Source organism: Mirounga angustirostris, unplaced genomic scaffold (genome assembly GCF_029215605.1).
Source record: "Mirounga angustirostris isolate CCGP_5_RB_7025 unplaced genomic scaffold, mMirAng1.0.hap1 SCAF_7, whole genome shotgun sequence".
In the NCBI taxonomy this organism is placed as follows: domain Eukaryota; kingdom Metazoa; phylum Chordata; class Mammalia; order Carnivora; family Phocidae; genus Mirounga; species Mirounga angustirostris.
The window spans coordinates 23,566,187-23,583,991 of record NW_026991715.1 but is presented as its reverse complement, the minus strand read 5'-3'; the positions used below and the strand labels follow the sequence as shown (position 1 = coordinate 23,583,991).

Below are 17,805 nucleotides of genomic sequence, written 5' to 3'. Positions count from 1 at the left end.
TTGGAGCTCCTTGAGGAATACCTCTGAACCTTGCCTTCCTCATCTATGAAATGAGGATAATGATCACTGTTCTGTGGAGTTGTTGCTCAGAATGTTCAACAAGATGATGTCTGTAGGGTGCCTGGGTGGGTCAGTTGGTTAAGCGACTGCCTTCAGCTCAGGTCATGATCCTGGAGTCCCAGGATGGAGTCCTGCATCGGGCTCCCTGCTCAGCGGGGAGTCTGCTTCTCCCTCTGACCCTACCCCCTCTCATGCTCTCTCTCTCAAATAAATAAATAAAATCTTTAAAAAAATAAAAAGATGATGTCTGTGAAACAGCTAATACAATGCTGAGGACACATAGCAGTGGCTATTATTTTTATCACTGGGTTTTTTGAGAGTCTGAGATTAAAACGTAGTTCACAGTAGTCAACTGGGGGTTGACAAGAAAGGCCTTCTAACTCAGAAAGTTGAAGTAAGAAATTTCACAACCACGCAGTGTCCTCTCAAGGTTGTTTACTTCCCTGCACTTCATTGTTCCTGAGAACTTCCAAAATAGAAATAACATGTGTCATTTTGAGTATAGGCTAGCCAGTGATTAGAGCTCAAAGTGATGTTTGTAACAGTGGCATTATGCCTGCTTCTGTAAAAGGCTTGGGGGTTAAGTGTGATAATGAATGCTTGTGTGGTGCATAAAACTTCATGGAGGGAAAAAAAAAAAAAAAGAATTGTCTACAATACACATTTGTTGATTTCTGAGCACTGTTAGATGCTAAAGATAAAAAGGAAAGTGGCAGAAGCCCTCCAGAAACTTCCCATCTATTAGCCACTCAGGTTAAAGGAAGCCCTCAGTTTTGAAATCTCTTTATCTCTATCAACATCTCCAATCATTGTTCTTCTACCTCCTTTTAGATACTCACATGCGCAGTACGTGCTACGGTGGGATCAAGAAGGGAGTGTGCGTTCGTCCTTTCCCTGGCGCGGTGACCAAGTCCGAATGCTGCTGTGCCGATCCAGACTACGGTTTTGGGGAGCCCTGCCAGCCCTGCCCTGCTAAAAATTCAGGTAGTCCCATTTGCCAGTTTTGCATCTGGCCAAGAATCTGGAAAGGTAACATTAGGTATTTGGCCAAGGAGTGCATCGGCTCTGTTTTCGGTTGAAGAATTCCACATGTGTGTTGGTATTTGAGGCATATAATGAGATCTGGCCTGTATTTACCTATGATCTCTGGGCAGAGTACACACAGGGAACAGAAGAACGTATTTGCTGACCTAATTAGGATCGTTACAGCAGATTGCTTACGTGGATACCTTAGCCTCACTGTTTTCGATCTTTTGTAGCATCGTGAAGATGAATAGCATAAAACCCACTCATTACTTTCAAGGTTATAGTCGCAAGAGCCTGATTTTATGCATTTTTCATCTTGCCACAGCATGGTCTTAGGCTGCAGTCTTTCAGTAGTTCCAGCAAGTCATAAACATTTTTACCAGTTTATTCACAAATACAGGCATATTACATGGTCTAAGTCTTTGACTATTCTATGACTCTTAGTTATTCATATTTTTCCAAATCTGTACTGAGTTTGTGTAAGTACAGTAGGGATTCAAAAATAAACACAATTTCTTTTTTTCTTTAAATTTGGGAATAGTTGAGAGCATAAACAGGCAAGCATATAAACTACAGGTTAGTATGCTTAGTGCCTTAAGAGGGACAGAAACCTAGAACTGGAGAACACAGAGGAAGGAGCACTAAGTGGTCCCGGAAAGCTGGGAGGGACTTCACGGGGCTGGGGATGGGGGTGGGCATCTGCTCAGTTTGGTCTTGAAAAAAGGAGTAAGAACATTCCAGGTGGAGGGTGGAAGAAATGCACTCTAGCAAAGGGAAATGGCTTGTGATTCTGTTGAAAATCCTAAGTAGATTGTTCAAATCTCAGAATTCTTCTAGAAGGAACTGAGCATGACATTTTTTTTATTTTTTTTATTATGTTATGTTAATCACTATACATTACATCATTAGTTTTTGATGTAGTGTTCCATGACTCACTGTTTGCGTATAACACCCAGTGCTCCATTGAATATGTGCCCTCTTTAATACCCATTACCAGGCTAACCCATCCCCCCACCCCCCTCCCCTCTAGAACCCTCAGTTTGTTTCTCAGAGTCCATAGTCTCTCATGGTTCGTCTCCCCCACCGGTTTCCCCCCCTTCATTTCTCCCTTCCTACATTTTTTTTTATTTTTTTTATTTTTAAAGATTTTATTTATTTATTTATTTGAGACAGAGAGAATGAGAGAGAGAGAGCACATGAAAGGGGGGAGGGTCAGAGGGAGAAGCAGGCTCCCCGCCGAGCAGGGAGCCCAATGCGGGACTCGATCCCGGGACTCCAGGATCATGACCTGAGCCGAAGGCAGTCGCCCAGCCAACTGAGCCACCCAGGTGCCCCCCTACATTTTTTTTAAAAGAAAGCAGAGTTCGTGTAGGAAATCTTGCCCCAAAAATATTGAAGTCAGCTATGCATATTAAAAAAGAAGTACAAAGACTAGATAAAAAGATGAATGAATTAATAAAACTTGGAATCTAGAAACAGACGTGACTTTAAATGGGAATGCTGGGTACAATAAAGATGCTGTTTAGGTTGGTGAGGAAAGACTGAAATAAGTAATGAATATTGTTGATAAATATTAGAAAAAATATGAAGTTAGCTCCCTGCACTAGACCTTAACAAAGTAATCTCTTATAGGTAGAATATATTAACTTGTTGTTATTTTGTAATAATAAAGGACTTCCAGAGCAGAAACCAAACACTAAAATACACATATAAATTGGAAAAAATGTGTTCCGTAATTTATAAGGAATTTGCATTAATCAGTAAGGAAAGTTGAAATCATCTATAGAAAAAAGTGCAATGTACACAGATAAGATTTCACAAAGCATAAGTGCACGTGGTAGAGAACCACAAGAAAGAATGTGCTAAACTTAAAAGAAAATTAAAATAAAACATCATTTTTGTTTATTAGGTTGGTAAAGTGTAGATGACTGCTTTTGCCCATATGGGTACTCTCTCATACTACTGATAGAAGGCTAACCTGACACATGGAGGAAGAGGAAAACTAGCAGAAGCCTTAAAAAGAGGCATAAATTCTGAGCATTTTTACTTCCAAGAGATTAACCTAGTGATAAAATTGAGTTTCATATTATGTGTTATAATTGCTAAAAGTTGGACAAACCTGATTTCATCATTAAGAGATTGCTTGAATGAGTGTGGTGTACCACATAACTGAGAAAAAACATTAAATAGTCTATATTTAAATGGGATATTAATATGAAATGTATATGACACAGTGCAGAGGATCCAAGCCTGTTTCCCGCTTAAACCTCTACAATCTGAGCAAGTCACTTCCATCTCTGTCCCAATTTTCTTAGGTGTCAGAGAAGTGAACTAATGGTATCTAGTTTGTGAATATTACTCAGCTATGAAAAAGAATGAGATCTTGCCATTTGCAACAGCTAGGATGGACCTAGAGGGTATGATGCTAAGTGAAATAAGTCAGACAAAGACAATTACCATATGATTTCACTTACATGTGGAATCTAAAAAACAAAACAAACTATTAAACAGAAGTCGAAGCAGACCCACAAATACAGAGAACAAACTAATGTTTGTGAGGGGTTGAAAGGGTAGGCCAAATGGGTGAGGGAGAGTAGGAGGTACAGACTTCTAGTTATGGAATCAGTAAGTCCCACAAGGATGAAGGTACATTGCTGGGAATACAGTCAGTGGTATTGTAACTGTGTTTTGTGGTGAGGAATTGTTGCTACACTTGTGAGCACAACAGAACATATCAGATTGTCCAGTCACAATGTTGTACACCTAAAACTAATGTAACATTGTGTGTCACCTACATTTCAACAAAAAATATGCTGGAGTGGTGGGGGCTGGGAGGGATGGGGTGGCTGGGTGATGGACGTTGGGGAGGGTATGTGCTATGGAGAGCGCTGTGAATTGTGTAAGACTGTTGAATCACAGATCTGTACCCCTGAAACAAATAATACATTACATGTTTAAAAAAAAAAGATATTAGGAAGGGAAAAATGAAGAGGGGGAAATCGGAGGGGGAGATGAACCATGAGAGATGATGGACTTTGAGAAACAAACTGAGGGTTCTAGAGGGGAGGGCGTGGGAGGATGGGTTAGCCCGGTGATGGGTATTAAAGAGGGCACATACTGCATGGAACACTGGGTGTTATATGAAAACAATGAATCATGGAACTAATGATGTAATGTATGGTGATTAACATAATAAAATAAAATTTTAAAAATATCCAGTTTATAATATTGGGAGGATTAAATAACTTATTAGATGTAAAATGCTAGGATAACACCAGACACATGGTAAATGCTTTTACATGAAGTATTGTCTATTATAATTTTGTTATTGAGACAAAAAAATTAAAAAAACATTCTCTACAATACAGTTTGGATTTTTTTAAAGTTTCCATACGTAGAAAATATTTTTTTAACATTTTTTTATTTTATTATGTTAATCACCATACAGTACATCATTAGGTTTTGATGTAGTGTTCCATGATTCATTGTTTGTGTATAACACCCAGTGCTCCATGCAGAACGTGCCCTCTTTAATACCCATCACCGGGCTAACCCATCCTCCCACCCCCCTCCCCTCTAGAACCCTCAGTTTGTTTCTCAGAATCCATAGTCTCTCATGGTTCGTCTCCCCCACCGATTTCCCCCCCTTCATTTTACCCTTCCTGCTATCTTCTTTTTCTTTTTTAAATTTTATTATGTTATATTAATCACCATACATTACATCATTAGTTTTTGATGTAGTGTTCCATGATTCATTGTTTGTGTATAACACCCAGTGCTCCATGCAGAACGTGCCCTCTTTAATACCCATCACCGGGCTAACCCATCCTCCCACCCCCCTCCCCTCTAGAACCCTCAGTTTGTTTCTCAGAATCCATAGTTTCTCACAGTTCGTCTCCCCCACCGATTTCCCCCCCTTCATTTTACCGTTCCTGCTATCTTCTTCTTCTTTTTTAAATTTTATTATGTTATATTAATCACCATACATTACATCATTAGTTTTTTTATTTATTTTTTATTTTTTATTTTTTTATTATGTTATGTTAATCATCATACATTACATCATTAGTTTTTGATGTAGTGTTCCATGATTCATTGTTTGTGTATAACACCCAGTGCTCCATGCAGAACATGCCCTCTTTAATACCCATCATGGGGCTAACCCATCCTCCCAACCCCCTCCCCTCTAGAACCCTCAGTTTGTTTCTCAGAGTCCACAGTCTCTCATGGGTCGTCTCCCCCACCGATTTCCGCCCCCTTCATTTTTCCCTTCCTACTATCTTCTTTTTTTTTTTTAACATGTAATGTATTATTTGTTTCAGAGGTGTACAGGTCTGTGATTCAACAGACTTACACAATTCACAGTGCTCACCATAGCACATATCCTCCCCAATGTAGAAAATATTTGTAACATTTATCAATATATTAACTATATTCAGTGATAATCACTAGTGTTTTTTTAATTTTTTTATGCTTATCTGTGATTTTGGAATTGTTACAATAATTATGTGTTGGAAAATAGTAATTATTTTTTCATTTTAAAAATTATTGCCAGTAATTTTTCTTCATGGTACTTTTTGGAGTGATGTAAGTGATTCGTGTATGGAGAGGTAGAGTTCGAAGTTTTTAATTTATGTGTTTGTTTTTTTTTTAATCTTCTAGCTGAATTCCATGGTCTTTGTAGTAGTGGAGTAGGGATCACTGTGGATGGAAGAGGTAACTCTATTCAATTCTCACTCTTATAGTAATTATGTAATTGATAGCTTTATGATTAGAACATGAATATGAATGTATTTAGTATTTTAAAAATATATCAGTGTAAAATAAGATAAACTATCTCTTAGAATAGTGGTTATAAGATAGGTTTATTAAGTGGTATGTAGATGCACATTTTTCATAATAGATAAATATTTATCTGTTAAATATATATTGTTGAAAATGTCCCTAACAAACTACACCCATAATTTTGTGGGTACTATTGCTTAAGAAGAGACTGAAGTTGGTATTTAGGTTTAAAGAAAATGAGTCATTTTAAAGAAAAATATTAAATAATGGTGCTGACAAGATTAAAAAAAATCTTTAAGAGATACTTGATATGGATTATGTTTGGGATTTACTACCCTAAAAATAAGTTGTTAAGATCATTTATGCCTAAAAATACTGAAATGTTTCTAAATTTAACTAAGGTAGTGAAATTCATTGACATTTTCCTATTTTAAACTTAGTAATATGATTCACAAAATTCAACTATGAAACCTTGAATAGTAAATAAATATGTGTTTATAACTTTAAAGTTCTTTTACTGTATGTAAAAGTTTACTCTAAGTTCTTTTCTATATGTATAGTATATACATATAGTTTCTTTTGTGTTTTTTTTTAAACTGTGAGTTACTGTTAGTCTTCACTTTACATATATTTTCTTCTCCTTTTGTGTTTGAGAAGATTTTAGACACATTATAGATTAATCAACGGCAGTATTGCATCTTTGTGATAAACATCAAAAACCAGAGTAAATAAACTTTTACAAGGATGTTTCTCCCAAAACTAAAAAAGCCAACATTTCTGGAGTATGTTAAGGTCTCCCAAATTCTAGAACACAATTGTTAGGATTAAAATTTGAGCATAGTGATCAAAATTTGACTTTGTGACTCTTTCTCATTCCCTCTCAATATCATCTCCCCAGCAGAGCCAGCCCCTTGTTGGCTACTACTAGATTGCTCATATAAGTGCATCATTCCTCAAGTCTTACTGCCCATGGCTGACAGAGTACTCCAGTTCGTGGCTTATTGTAAAATATTGTGTTCTCAAGCATCCACATTTGAACTATCCTCTCCATTAATTTCAACTTATTAATAATGAGAAACATTTATTAAATATCATATTACTTAGCTGACTGTAAAAAATGATAATAAAATAGAAATATTCTATGCCTTTGGGGACCATAAAATTATATAGGTCACCCTAGTAAATGTTTGTCTTTTAATTAGATGGTTATAATACATATCCAGTTAAGTTTTCCTTTGGATTTTGAGCCAACAGCCTGTAATTTTCTTTATTAATTTTATCATAAATACAGGTGCATTACATGGGTTAGTCTTTTGAATTTCTGCCATTTCCCTTCATTTTTCTTTTAACTTACCAAGAATTGTCCTGTATCCTCAATTTTATCCTCTTATTTCTTATTTTCATTTCCTTTCCCTCTCTGAAAGACATGCAGATTGTGGGTTTGCAGAGTTAAACACTTCATATGTTGAAAGGTCTTTATTAGGCCTACGTGTATCAACAAACAATAAAATGTCTGTGAGCATTAAACTTTCAACATTTAATGCAGATATCAATGAATGTGCTTTGGATCCTGATATATGTGCCAATGGAATTTGTGAAAATTTACGTGGTAGTTACCGTTGTAATTGCAACAGTGGCTATGAACCAGATTCTTCTGGAAGAAACTGTATTGGTAAGTTGCTATATTTATACAAGAGTCTTGTGTATAGTTTAATTTCATGGATTATAAGAGAATTGAAATACAAATAAGTGACTATAAATCTGCAGATCTTACAGTTTCTCTTGTTTCCTTCTTAGTACCAAGAGATAAAAATACTGGAATCCACCCAATTCTGTTACACAGTAACAAAATTTTTAGTGGCATAACTTAGTATTTAAATCTTTCTTTTCCCAAATGAATGGATGCATACCCAATTATTGGCCTGTTGTATTTCTGCATGTATCTTAATCCTGTAATTACTCACTAAGAAATGGACTTCAGAGTTAACAGGGCAGTATGGATAATAGTAAGTTAAGAAAATAAAGTATTACAGGTTGAGAAAACTTTGACTTACAAGGAAACAACTAGTTGCTACAACTTATCCAAACATGATTACTGAGATTGGTTTTTCTTTTTGTAATTTATAAGAGAATGTTTGTAAAAATTCAAGTACATAGTTCATATATTCAGGAATTTGTGAAGAATTTAGACTTTCTCATAGAGTACTTGAGTCCACTTTTATAAAATGAATGTGTTTAATCCATCATATGTAATAATTGTTACATCTAACCATTGATGACTCTTACATCCAAGTCTTGATGATTATAATTAGAAAGAAATACCTTTTTCTGCACTTGTGGTACTAGCTTTTATTATTGAATATATTCATATGATCTTGAGTTGAAGACATATATACAGATAGATGCATAAAGCTGTATTAAATGTTATAGACTTATAATAGATTTTGATACTCACAGGGAAAGATTATTGAAATTCATAAAAATATGTAAACCAGTTAGCTTATATTTACCAGAAGCAAAGTTGCTTCCAGCATAATTCCCAAATGCAGTTGAGCACACGGGCACCCTGCTGAAAACAGGGAGATTCAGTGAGCATTTATACACTGAACACGGTTCGTGGTGCTCCTTCACTTTTTAAAGTAGGTATATGCACAATTTTGATAAGAGTTAAAACTACATTTTAAAATAAAAATGAAGCCAAATTTCAGTTTTAGTTGGCTAAAGGTTGCCGTCACAAAGTACCAAAATTTGAGTTGCTTAAAGCAACAGAAATTTCTTGTCTCACAGTTTGGGAAGCCAGAAGTCTAAAATCAAGGTGTCCCGAGGGCTGTGCTCTCTCTGATGGCTCTGGGGGAGGATCCCTCCTTCCCTCTTCCAGCCTCTGGTGTTTGCCTGCAATCCTGATGTTCCTTGGCTTGTAGATGCATCACTTTGGTCACATGACCATCTTTTCCCTCTGTATTTTCACATCATCTTCCTGCTGTGTCTCATATCATTTCCCCTTTTTTATGGACAGCAGTCATATGGGATTACAGCTTACCCTAACGATCTCATTTTAACTTAATTACTTCTAAAATGTTCCTGTTTCCCAATAATGTCACATTATGACTTCAACATAACTTTTTTTGATGGACACATTTTAACCCATAGCACGGACTAGTGGGATATTTTCTAGTGGGTAAATAAATACCCCATAGCATGGACTAGCGGGTAAATAACTGCACTTAATGCAACAGATAATCATGGGGAAGTTTATGGTAATGTTTAAAATATAAGGTTAGTTTTTAAAAATCAAGATTCAGCATTGGAGCAAAAACATAACACCCAAAGGGGAAAAAATCAGATAAAACACAAAAAATAATATATATCAGAGCTGATGGAATCAAGACAAATATTTTTCTAATCTCTGTTTTCCAAATTTTCACAACACACATTGTGCATATTGTTTGGGGTAAGGTACAATTGTTATTTGCAAGACTAAAATTGTAAGTTGAAGGAACTGCAGTTTTTATTTCTTTCTGTTATTAACTACATTTGCAAAAATGAGTGTGGATAAGAAGATAAAACTGTGTGAGCTTCTTAAACCTAAGCTGTAGATGATATTTTCTAGGCTGTTCTAGACTGCTAAAGGAATATTCAAAATAGATCATTAATTTCCCATTAATAATGAATAGTTCTGAGATAAAATAATGGAAAAAGAGTAGTAAACGCCTTTTGTTTAACTGCCATTTAATGCATTTTTATTACAATTTTACTTTTTTAAAGTGTCATTTGATTTTTTTTTTTAGATTTTATTTATTCATTTGAGACACAGAGATAGAGAGAGAGAGAAAGAGAGAGAGAGAGCATGAGCAGGGGGAGAGGCAGAGGGAAAGGGAGAAGCAGGCTCCCCACTGAGCCGGGAGCCCGATGTGGGGCTCGATCCCAGGACCCTGGGATCATGACCTGAGCCGAAGGCAGATGCTTAACGACTGAGCCACCCAGGCGCCCCTTTTATTACAATTTTAATCAGAAAAAAGCTACCAGTATAGGAATGGTCCATATGAGTAAAACCAAATATATTTTGCTTAAGATCAAGGAATGTGCTTTGGGCATAAAAAGATTAAGAGTGGTGGGGGGATGGGTGAGATAGGCAAAGTGGATTAAGAAGTGCCAACTTCCAGTTATAAAATAAATAAGTCATGGAGATGAAAAGTACAGCATAAGGAATACAGGCAATATGGTCAATATTGCAAAAACTCTGTATGGTGATGGACAGATAATTCCTACACTTACCATGGTGAGCATTGCACAATGTATATAAATATTGAATCACTATGTCGTAGACCTGAAACTCTTCTAATATTGTATGTCAGCTATACTTGAACTAAAAATATATTAATTTTTTTAAAGGAGAGATGAAATCAAGGAGGGGATAAGGGAAAAAACAAATGAAAATAAAAACTGGTTGGTCACTGGGCTGTTCATTTCACTATGCGTATCCCCTATCTTCCAATGTTTGCTTTCAGACATTGATGAGTGCTTGGTCAACAGACTGCTCTGTGACAATGGCCTGTGCAGAAACACTCCTGGGAGTTACAGCTGCACGTGCCCCCCCGGGTACGTGTTCAGGACTGAGACGGAGACGTGTGAAGGTAAGAGCCACCTTCCTTGCCTTACGTGTGTGTAGTAAGTACCTGGATAGACACAGATGTTCACCAAGTACATGGATGAAACAAGATAATAAACAGAGTATTGTCTGAATATTTTTTAAATGTAATCATGTCTTTCAGCTCATCTGCCAGTTTTAGAAATAGCATGTACTGGGGCTCCTGGCTGGCTCGATAGGTAGGGCTTGTGTCTCTTGACTCGGGGTCATGAGTTTGAGCCCCGTGTTGCATGTACAGATTACTGAAATAAACAAACAAACAAATAAAAAATTCTTTTAAAGAAAGAAAGAAATAGCCTGTACCTAACCCAGTTTACAAATCTATCAGTTTTGTTCCATTCAGATAAAATCTCAACAAACACTTTGAAGTTTGCAGGGGGGGAGAAGTGAAAAGAGCCAGTGTGTTTTACTTGCTGAAATAAAATAATCAGATTTTTGTTTGTTTTCTTTTCCCCTTTTAAAAACTACAGTGACACATTCACACCGGCCTTGGGGAACCTGAATCATAATGGCAAAGTCAGCCCTGAGGCATTTTATTTACGACATGATTGATAATACCTCAGAGATTGGCCCAGAAAATATTTGGGGCCTGAGTAAAAATGGCCAACTTACATAAACTTACAGTCTAAGAAAGTTGTCCTTTCTATGTGATGATTTAAAAGTTTATCGTTTGGGTTTCTAGATCATAAATCACTGTTTAAAAACTTCCTCATTTTCTTCTAACTACATTTCTATACAGGGGACGTTATGTGGGTGACTTACACGACAAAAGGCCTCATTTCCGCTGAGATACCAGCTAAGCAAGCAGCGCATTCAATTATGTTTTTGTTTCTTGATCAAAGAACTGTGTATTTCAGAATAATCTGTTGTATGACTACTAATCATTGTTCTTTTTAAGTCTCACTGTGTGGGCCTGTGGAAATGTCTGATGACATTCTCGAATCCAGAAACTGCTGCCAGAGTCACTTAAAAAAAGAAAAAACAGATTTCATCCTTAATTATTTTGAACAGACCTTTCCTTATCTGTTAAAGTATTTCTTAGTGACTCTGTAGCCAAGAAAACAGCAATAGTAATATGATACAAAAAGATGTTAACATTCTCTCCTTGTCTTATTGTTTCATTTCAAAGCATTCTTGTGAACAGAGACAAGTTAGGACTTGAACAAGAGGCCAGAACACAGATGACTCAGCTGAAGTCAATGAAATGCAATTACAAAGTGCAATTCTAAGTTTGGATTGAATTGGAGGGGGCCATTGAAAAACAGTAATTAGCCTGGAAAAAAGAAAAAAAATAAGAAAAGAGAACCTCAGTATAAAATGCACTTTCTCTAAACTTAGTCCTGGTAACTGTCCTTTTGGAGGAGCTCCTCCCAAGAAGAGTACTCACTCCAATCCTAGTTAAAGTACTTGAAGACTCATCCTCTCCGTAATTGAGCATTTCTTTTCAAAACTTAACAGTTTTGAAGATCTTTCTGTCAGATAGAAAAGCTGTCTTTTCAGAGTAGCTCAGGCTTTGCCAATACACTCACCTAGAATGTTTCCTAGCACCCATTCCCACCCCCTCTGACACCTGTCATCCTTTAGAATTGCTCTGAGACATGTACTTGGTAAAATAAATATTCAGCCATATATCCTCCATACATTTTTCTGGAGGATGGGAGAAGGGATTTCAAGGGTTGTGGTTTTTTTCTTTATTCCTGACTTTCTGCACTTCCTTCCCACTGCCGTTTATCAGTTTTATCTATTGTGTTTTTGAGGATAACTTCTGTTAAATATCAAGAAGCACTGAAAGCAAGAGCACCCCTTAGGATACCTTCTTGGTTTACCTGGGAAGCTGATGAACTCATTTCCCTGCCACAGTCACAATACTCTTTGGTGCTATTGAGAGAAGCACATGATGGGGAAAACTAAACTGTCTTTGAATCAGTTTGGTCCAAGTTCTGTTTGTATGCTTAATTGTCAGTGATATTTATGGCATACTCCTACCATTTTAACAGGTAAAATGGAGTTCGAAGGGTACTAAGAGCTCAAATACCAAAACATAAATCAAAGGCAGGGACTCGCCTGCCCATAGGAATAATTGAAGAGTAGGAGCGAATGATGTTTATAATAGAATGTTGGATGATTACATACACATGAGGGACATTAATACCAAATCAGGCAAAAGCGTTGGTTAGAATGAGTGCCCTTTATTTTTGTCCAGTGGATAATTGTTCCTGATAAACCTAAGCCTTTTCTTTAATATGAAATATATATCTGTCATTCCTAAGAAAGAAGTTCATGTTATGTAAATAAAAGAGAAATGACAGAGAACTATTTTGGCTCTAGCCTTATGACATTGGTGGAAATAAAAATGATTTATGGTGAGAAACCTAACCAAATAACTTATTTCTCACTTTCTTCCCACTGCTAAGTCATTTGCATTTTATTAAGTGGTTTAAAAAAAAAAAAAGACTTGAAGGCCATGAATCTCTTTTTCCCTTGGGTCTTCTTATTTCTGCCATTGCATTCACACAGTAAATGCGTCTTCTCTTTTTCTCTGTTCTTTCTAAACTAATTTCCAAAGACGAGGCAGGGAATTATTAGCAGATTCACTGGAGACTCTAGCTTTCTCTGTATATATTTACTACAATCACTAATTTTGCTTGTCATTTATGTTTTCAATAGGCTATTTTAAATACATAATAAATAGCAGTAATAATAAAGATCCTCTGATGTTTCAGACTGAAGTTACAAAAAATTTATTTTACTTTTTTTTTGTTTAAGCTCTGTGAGTCTGTGAAAGTTAACATTTTTACAGCAAGCACTGTGGTTTAGATTGTGTTTCCAGTGACATAACTAGTTAAATGTAAACCAGATGTGCTTTGAAGTTTATTTCCAGGAATGTACAGTGAACTGTTTCAATTCCTGGTTCCATGACATTTGTAACATAAAAACATTGTATTTAAAGAAAAATTAAACAGTTGATATTTGTAGCTGTCATTGCATGTGTTTATACTTTTAGAGTTCATAACTGCTTAATTTAGAATAGGAATTTAGAAATATATGATACTGACATTTTGCTTTTTGGAGAGCTTCTTACAAATGAAATTAATAGGTGAGTTATATATAATTTGTCCTCAGATTAGTTATCTCCTCCTTTTTTTTTTTTTTTGGCTATCTGATTCCCTTTTTACATTGTGTTTTTACTAAAAGAATTTCAGTACTCTGGAATAGATCTTTTATTTCCAAATCTGTGCTGTATTTATAAAACCTGCTCTTGTATTTTTCCTTTAGGAGGATTTCTTGGTACAAAAAACCTGAAGAAAAAAGATGCATTCATGTTTCCTCAATTTCTACTTCAAGAATTAAATTAGTACCTGTGTACTACTTTAGTAATTTTGAAGTAGCAAAGTACATACCTGTTTTCCATATTGATTTTTAAATTTGCATTTCAAGTCCACAGACTTGCAAATCAGTAGTAAGCCCTGCCTTTTCAAGACCAGTTTGGTTTATATTTTACTTGAGATGTTCAGGAGTAAGCACTGCAGCCTTTTAGTTATTTTCATGTTTTCCTCAATATAATATTTGATATTTAATTCAAAGAGGTGTTCAGAAAAAAGTGCTGTGGTGAGCTCAGAAACCTTGTGTTCAGCAGCAACAAAAAATGTCTTGAGGTATGCTGACCTGTTTCACATAGTTAACCAAGTACAAAGAGAAATCTGTGCGTCCCTTCTTTAAATTGAATGGTCGAATTTATACTGAGAGTCAGTTTTGGATACTGGTTCTATTACTTGGACTAAGCCTGTATTTATTTTTAATTAACTCCTGTTAAACTAATTCTCTTGGCTTGAGATTTGCTTTAGTTACCGCCTGAGAACATGGGCGTGCTCTGGTTACTTCTGACCCTCAGTAGCAATTGTTTAGATTATGTGGTCTAATTTGATTAAGAACTCAAAGCAGATTAATGATAGTAAAGGTCTGTTTTAAGCATCTGAAAGTTTTTCCTCTTTTTCTATTTTACCAAAATCAATTGTGCTTTAACAGACTCTACACCATGCATCTAAATGTGAACAGGCTGAGGAGAGAGGCAGGTAGAGGGGCCTGGAAGAGAATGCTCTACTCAGTATTAAAGCTTCATCCCTGATTTCCTGACTTGTACCCAGGAGTTTGGAATGAAAGCCAGCATTGTGATATATTGTCTCTAATACAGGCTTCATGTTTCTTCTAAAACCTCCCAGAGCCACGGATGACAGAATCAGTCAACATTTGTTTGTGCACAGCATATTGTACCCGGGAATATATATGTTGCTTTCCATGTATTCAGAATTCAGATTTCCCACAGGGCAATTATATCTTATTGTGGGGGAAATCAATCCAATTTCTGTAAAGTGGTAGTGAAATAGTGACGAGTAACACACTAACCCCTTTCGCAATATTGGGCTGATTCCTACAGTCCTCCTGAGCCCCTAGCCATGTCTGTGTATCCACGCTGTAAACTTCAACGTCTCCATTCCCCATTCACTTTGTGCCTCATAGATCCATATTAAAATTGCAAGAGCCAAGTTTACCAGACATTCTGGCATAGCATGGCCTGTTGGAATAATATTTTCCAGAACACATGGCAGTTCTAACAGAATCTTTTCCTTCTGGATTGTAGACATAAATGAATGTGAAAGCAACCCATGTGTCAATGGGGCCTGCAGGAACAACCTTGGATCTTTCAATTGTGAATGTTCTCCTGGCAGCAAACTCAGCTCAACAGGATTGATCTGTATTGGTAAGATGCATGCATGGCACTGGTGTTTGAGTTTCACTGCCAACCTAAGCGGAGACTGCAGGCCTTACCGTGGATGAGAACAGAACATGATCACAGGAAGCTAGTAATTAGGAGTTGCTTTAATTGTTTACTCTCATTATCGAGATAGGAGTAAAACATGATAGCATAAACAGGCAGGCTCTTGAATGTTGTTAGCTTCTAAGAAGCGTTCCTTTCATATGAGTAGACAGATTATGCTGTAAGTTACAAGGATTTGCACGCCACACACATACTTATGTTTGCTACCCTGGGAATGCCTTAGGTACCGATACAATCAGATCCCTGCTGCATACTTTTTATGACAAGCTTCAAAGCAAAAATGTGATAGAGTTTGGACTCGTTAACAGCACAAGAATTTGAGGATTTTAAACTTTAAACGAGTAGAAGGAGTTTATTATTTTTTCATTTCACCCATCAGTCATAAATGTATAGGCCCAAGGAAGAAAAGAGAACTATTTTCTTGCTTTCGGAAAGATTCTAAAACTTCCGGACTGACATCTCTTTATACGTCTGAAAACATTTAAGGTCAGGTTGTGATAATAATGGTAGGACATGTATAAGATGGTCTGATCTATTGCTGTAAGAAGCGATTCAGTACATGCAAGGAGAAGACCTGGACCACTCATTTTGTCCTGCCTCTCGTGTCTGTGGCCCCATTGGCCAGGATCAGGACAGTTCATGTTTGCTCAAGACAACTGTGTTCTCGGTATAACATCTGATGCTAACAGTGTTTAGCTGGATGGTAGAGGACCTGTTTGTTACATGAAGGGAAATGACCAGGTAAAACTTATCAGTGAAAACCTGCCCTTTGAAAATGCCAGCTCCTCATCTCTCAGTGAGGTGCAGCTGGTGAAATTTGAGCCTTGCTCAGCTCTCCATATTAGGAAATACACTGCCATCTGCCTGGGGCATTACTTTTTTTCTTATAGAATTCCACTGGGGGAAGGGCAGAGGTTGGATCAGGTGAGGCAAAAATATTTTTGCTAGGCCGCAATTGCCAAATGAGATAGAGTCATTTTATTGTGCAAAGGAAATGAACTCAGCATTAATTAATGTCAATTAATTGTCAATGTCAATTAATTAATGTCTCAGAAAATTAAACCTATATGCCACTTGGGCATCAGAGGTATCTTAGTTTTTGCTTCATCCTAAAGACTTTTATTATTTTGGTCTTTTATCTTGTATTTATTAATGGAAAAAGAACAGAGACTTTTTACTACCAGGTCATTATGTTGGGCAACTAAACACCACCGTATTTTTCTCAGCAGTGTGTTACGAGTTTTTATTGGTTGTGATCAAATTTGAATATCCCAGCCTAGAGCTGCTCAGAAAGAAATTTACTTAATATTTTAAAATTTTAGACATTCTGGGGCACCTGGGTGGCTCAGTCATTAAGCGTCTGCCTTCAGCTCAGGTCATGATCCCAGGGTCCTGGGATCGAGCCCCGCATCAGGCTGTCTGCTCAGTGGGAAGCCTGCTTCTCCCTCTCCCACTCCCCCTGCTTGTGCTCCCTCTCTCACTGTCTCTCTCTCTGTCAAATAAATAAAATCTTTAAAAAAAAATTTTAGACATCATTTTATCTTTTTTTCACTGGAAACAGAATTCTAACTTTAAAGAAGAAATAGATCGTGAAACATACACAGGAAAAACTACAAAATTTTTTAATAGGACTGAGAGTGGCTCTAATTGGTGATCAGCCTGCAAACTGCTCTTTCCTAGGAGCCAAGTGTCTATATTAAGAACTGAATAAAAATTCCCCAGTGTGATTAAAATTAGAGCATATAGGAACTAGATAGACACTTAGAATGTTTAGAGATTTAGAATATATTGTGTAAACTCCCTAAATATAAATTAATCTTAAACTGTTCTATAAATGGCTCACAAAGACTATTGTATTTTGGTTGAAAATTATTAAATATAATAGAACAATACCTTTGATTAATCTTTCCTGCATAACATTGCTCAACATCCAATGGCTCCCTGTAATCCAAACCAATTTCCCTCATCTTTGTCTTGGGTCTGCATGCTGTCCTCAGATTCCATGGACATGACAAGGACAGTAGCCTCCATGGTGTCAATACAGTGGTCCTTCCTTCTTTCTTACCTTCACTGTTAGCAGTGCTTTTCGCTCACCCCTTCTCAAGAAGTTTTCCATTTCTGGTCTTATTTTTTCACTTTTCTGGCCCCTTTTTCTCAGTTTCCTTTGTTATGTCTTCCATATCCTCCTGCCCTCCAGCTTGAGGTGTCTCCCTGGTCAGCCCTGAACCTCTTGGCTTCTCTGTCTACACTCATGCTTAGATGGCCTCTCCATTGACCCTCAAATGTATCTGTCATTCCTAAACATCCCCACTGATTCCAGACTTGTATTTCCAACTGTCTGCACACTATCTCCACTTGGATGTCCAATGGATACTTCAAATTTAGCATGGCCAAAACACAGTTGCTATCTTTTGGCTTGAACCTGTGTCTCCCAGAATTGTTTCTGTCT

At 36.7% G+C, this 17,805-nt stretch overlaps 1 protein-coding gene across 1 annotated transcript in view; it reads left to right on the top strand.

Moving 5' to 3' along the window:
* The window catches only part of FBN2 (fibrillin 2), a 257,403-nt gene that overhangs the window by 151,268 nt on the left and 88,330 nt on the right, over nucleotides 1–17,805 (top strand). Inside the window, exons 16-20 of the mRNA XM_064595850.1 lie at nucleotides 892–1,044; nucleotides 5,749–5,802; nucleotides 7,418–7,543; nucleotides 10,380–10,505; nucleotides 15,159–15,278. Coding sequence (XP_064451920.1) covers nucleotides 892–1,044; nucleotides 5,749–5,802; nucleotides 7,418–7,543; nucleotides 10,380–10,505; nucleotides 15,159–15,278 — 579 coding nt within the window. The remainder of the gene's footprint in view (nucleotides 1–891; nucleotides 1,045–5,748; nucleotides 5,803–7,417; nucleotides 7,544–10,379; nucleotides 10,506–15,158; nucleotides 15,279–17,805) is intronic.